Source organism: Notothenia coriiceps, unplaced genomic scaffold (assembly GCF_000735185.1).
Source record: "Notothenia coriiceps isolate Sejong01 unplaced genomic scaffold, NC01 NC01_scaffold00037246, whole genome shotgun sequence".
In the NCBI taxonomy this organism is placed as follows: Eukaryota; Metazoa; Chordata; class Actinopteri; order Perciformes; family Nototheniidae; genus Notothenia; species Notothenia coriiceps.
In genome coordinates this window covers 6,112,478-6,115,575 of record NW_011369947.1, presented here as the reverse complement: position 1 = coordinate 6,115,575, position 3,098 = coordinate 6,112,478, and the positions used below count along the sequence as shown (strand labels likewise).

Sequence of the window (3,098 nt, the reverse complement as noted above, 5' to 3'; positions counted from 1 at the left end):
TGACTGCTGCAACCAGGGGTTTTAGACCAGACAGTTTAAATGCAAGGTGTTCAAATGAGGAAGGGCAAGGGATGTTTATTGCAATTGTTTTTATATTATTTCTTAGAACTGTGGCAATTCCACCTCCATGCCCATGGTGGCGTGGTTTTTCAATATATCTGTATCCTGGGGGTGTTGTCTGGTTGAGGGAGAAGTATTCCTGTGGTATTTGCCAAGTTTCTGTGATACAGAGAAAGTCCAGATTATTGTCATTGATGAATTCATTGAGAATGACACCCTTGTTTTTTAGAGACCGGGTGTTAAACAGAGCAAGTTTAAGATGAGGTTGAGTTTGAACAGGCTGGGGTGCTTTGGGAAGGGGGAGTAGGCAGGCAGAGTGCACGTGTTGGTTGTTGTGATGATGAAATGGAGGAGGTGTGTCAGTGCGCGCAGCAGACCAGATGGATGAGATGGAATGACCCGACTGGGAGTAAACAAACTTTCGTCCGGAGCTTCGGTGAATGTATTTGGGTTGTTGTAGCAGTCCATGTTCACTGATGGCGGAGATCATATTCGGGCATGGTGGAGTGGATGTGTGCTTTAGCTGGAGTAGTTCCGCGATGGAGTATGACAGAGTCATGTCGGCTGGGAAGGATGCAGCTCACAACAAACCTCTTGAGAGGATTAATGTCAGACAGCAGGAAAGCACACATCATGGCAGGTGATCAGGGTGAGTAGCGAAGTTTCTGTTGACAATCAGTGATTTTGCGGGAGTCAGTGGAATGAAGGCTAAGAGACTAAAAGAAGGAGAGCGGTCCAATGCTAGCGTTAGCATGTAGTCACCCGGTGACTGGAGGTTGGCTAGCTGTAGAGGTAGCGGTCACGGCTACTAGGGCTTTTAAAGTCACAAATGACCTTCTCATAGCCTCAGACAATGGACTTGTTCCTATTCTTGTCTTGCTCGATCTCAGTGCTGCATTTGATACCATCAACCATGATATCCTATTGCAAAGACTAGAGCACTTAGTTGGCATAAAGGGAACTGCTTTAGGCTGGCTTAGGTCCTATCTATCTGAACAGTCTAAGTTTGTGTGTGTCAACGATGAACCTTCCATGCAAACCAAAGTGAGCAATGGAGTGCCACGGGGCTCAGTGCTTGGACCTATTTTGTTCACAGTATATGTGACCTGCTCCTTCGAAAACACATGTGTGTGTGTTTGTGTATTTTTGCGTTTTGTATTGTGTATTGAAGAAATGCCGGCTGTTGTTATGCCTGCTGTGACGTTAAGTTACTCTGTTCTCCACTTGTAGGCTACTTATGCCATTACAAGCTTCAAAGTTGTATTTATCATCTGAATTTGCCGAAACAAGTTTAATATTCTGAAAGCCAAGACTTTGTTTATTTGAAATCAGATGAAAACAAACTGTTACGGACCCTGCCGTGTTATTATGATTACTATACGCCTTACATTCATAATGTCAGCGGAGGGAGGGGAAGCGGCGCTGCGGAACAGCAGAGTGTGAGTGAGAGCTGTCATCTTCCCTTTACAAGCTTAAAAAATGTATTTATCGTGTGATTTTGGAAATAAAAGTTTCATATTCTGAAAGCCAAGACTTTGTTGATTTAAAATCAAACAAAACACCCGAACCCCGAAAAACTATTTCCTTACGCAAATCCATGTTTATTTTGAAACGAGCCGTTGCGACTTCCGACTGATTTCGATAAAGCGGTCACATAATGCTTTAGGCAATATTATAAGGAATCATTCTGTACATTTCCATTGTTATGCGGATGATACTCAACTATATTTATCCATCCATCCTGATGAGTCCAATCGTCTAAATAAAATTCAAGACTGCCTCAAGGACTTAAAAACGTGGATGACCTTACATTTTTTGATGTTAAACACGGCCAAAACTGAAGTTCAGTCAGACAACTCACGTGTTTCTTAATATATTTATTATAAGCAGCATATAGTTTGAGTTTAGCCTCTAGGCTCGGGCCTCATTACTCCACAGATTTACAAAGAACATTGAGTGATGATTAGATAACTATCCCCCGAGCCTACAGGTGGAAGCTGGGGTGGAGCTGGGGTGGTGGTGGGGCAGGCAAGCAGCAGCAACATGAAACACAGCAGCAGGTACATGAACGCAGCAAAGCAAGTGAACACACAAGTGGCAGCAGCAGCATAGCGAGGCAGAGGCAGGAAGACCTGAAAGCTTAAATAGAGTGGCATGTTTAGGAGAATGTATTTGGTTGGTCGTAAGAGGGACGAGGTGCGTCACATGTTAATGTATCAATGGTGTTCGAGTTGACTGCCTGAACTAGCTCGCAGGCTTCACCCCATTTATTGTACTCGGCCCAAAGAATCTACGAAACAAACTATCTAAAGATATATCAACTATGGATGGCATTAATTTGGCCTCCAATGAGACTGTAAGGAATCTTGGTGTTGTATTTGATCAGGATTGATCTTTTAATGCCCACATAAAATCAATCTCAAGGACCGCCTTCTTTCCTCTACGTAACATTGCAAAAATCAGGCATATTTTGCCTCAAAACGATGCAGAGAAACTAGTCCATACATTTGTTACTTCAAGGCTGGATCATTGTAACTCTTTATTATCAGGGTGTACCAAGAAGTCAGTTAAGTCGCTTCAGCTGATTCAAAATGCTGCAGCATGTGTACTAACCAGAGTTAGGAAAAGGGACCACATTACTCCAGTTTTGGCTGCCTTACACTGCCTCCCTATAGAACACAGGATAGAATTGAAAATTCTTCTTCTCGCCTACAAAGCCGTTAATGGGCAGGCGCCATCTTACCTTAAAGAACTCATTATACCCTACTGTCCTACTAGGGCATTGCGTTCCAACTAGGGTATTGCGTTCCAAGAATGCAGGGTTGTTGGTTGTTCCTAGAGTCTCTAAAAGTATAATGGGAGCCAGAGCCTTTCTTTATCAAGCTCCACTTTTGTGGAATCAGCTTCCAGTTTGTGTTCGGGCGGCAGACAGCCAATCCGTTTTTAAGAGTGCGCTTAAGACCTTCCTTTTTGATAAAGCTTATAGTTGATAAGAGAATCTAATAAGAGTGCATTGACGTAGACACGTTGTGCCTCTT

At 43.2% G+C, this 3,098-nt stretch overlaps 1 protein-coding gene across 1 annotated transcript in view; it reads left to right on the top strand.

The window, feature by feature from the left end:
- Positions 1 to 693: 693 nt before the first annotated feature.
- The window catches only part of LOC104966335 (BMP/retinoic acid-inducible neural-specific protein 3-like), an 18,700-nt gene continuing 16,295 nt past the window's right edge, over positions 694 to 3,098 (top strand). The window contains exon 1 of the mRNA XM_010795523.1: positions 694 to 709. Coding sequence (XP_010793825.1) covers positions 694 to 709 — 16 coding nt within the window. The remainder of the gene's footprint in view (positions 710 to 3,098) is intronic.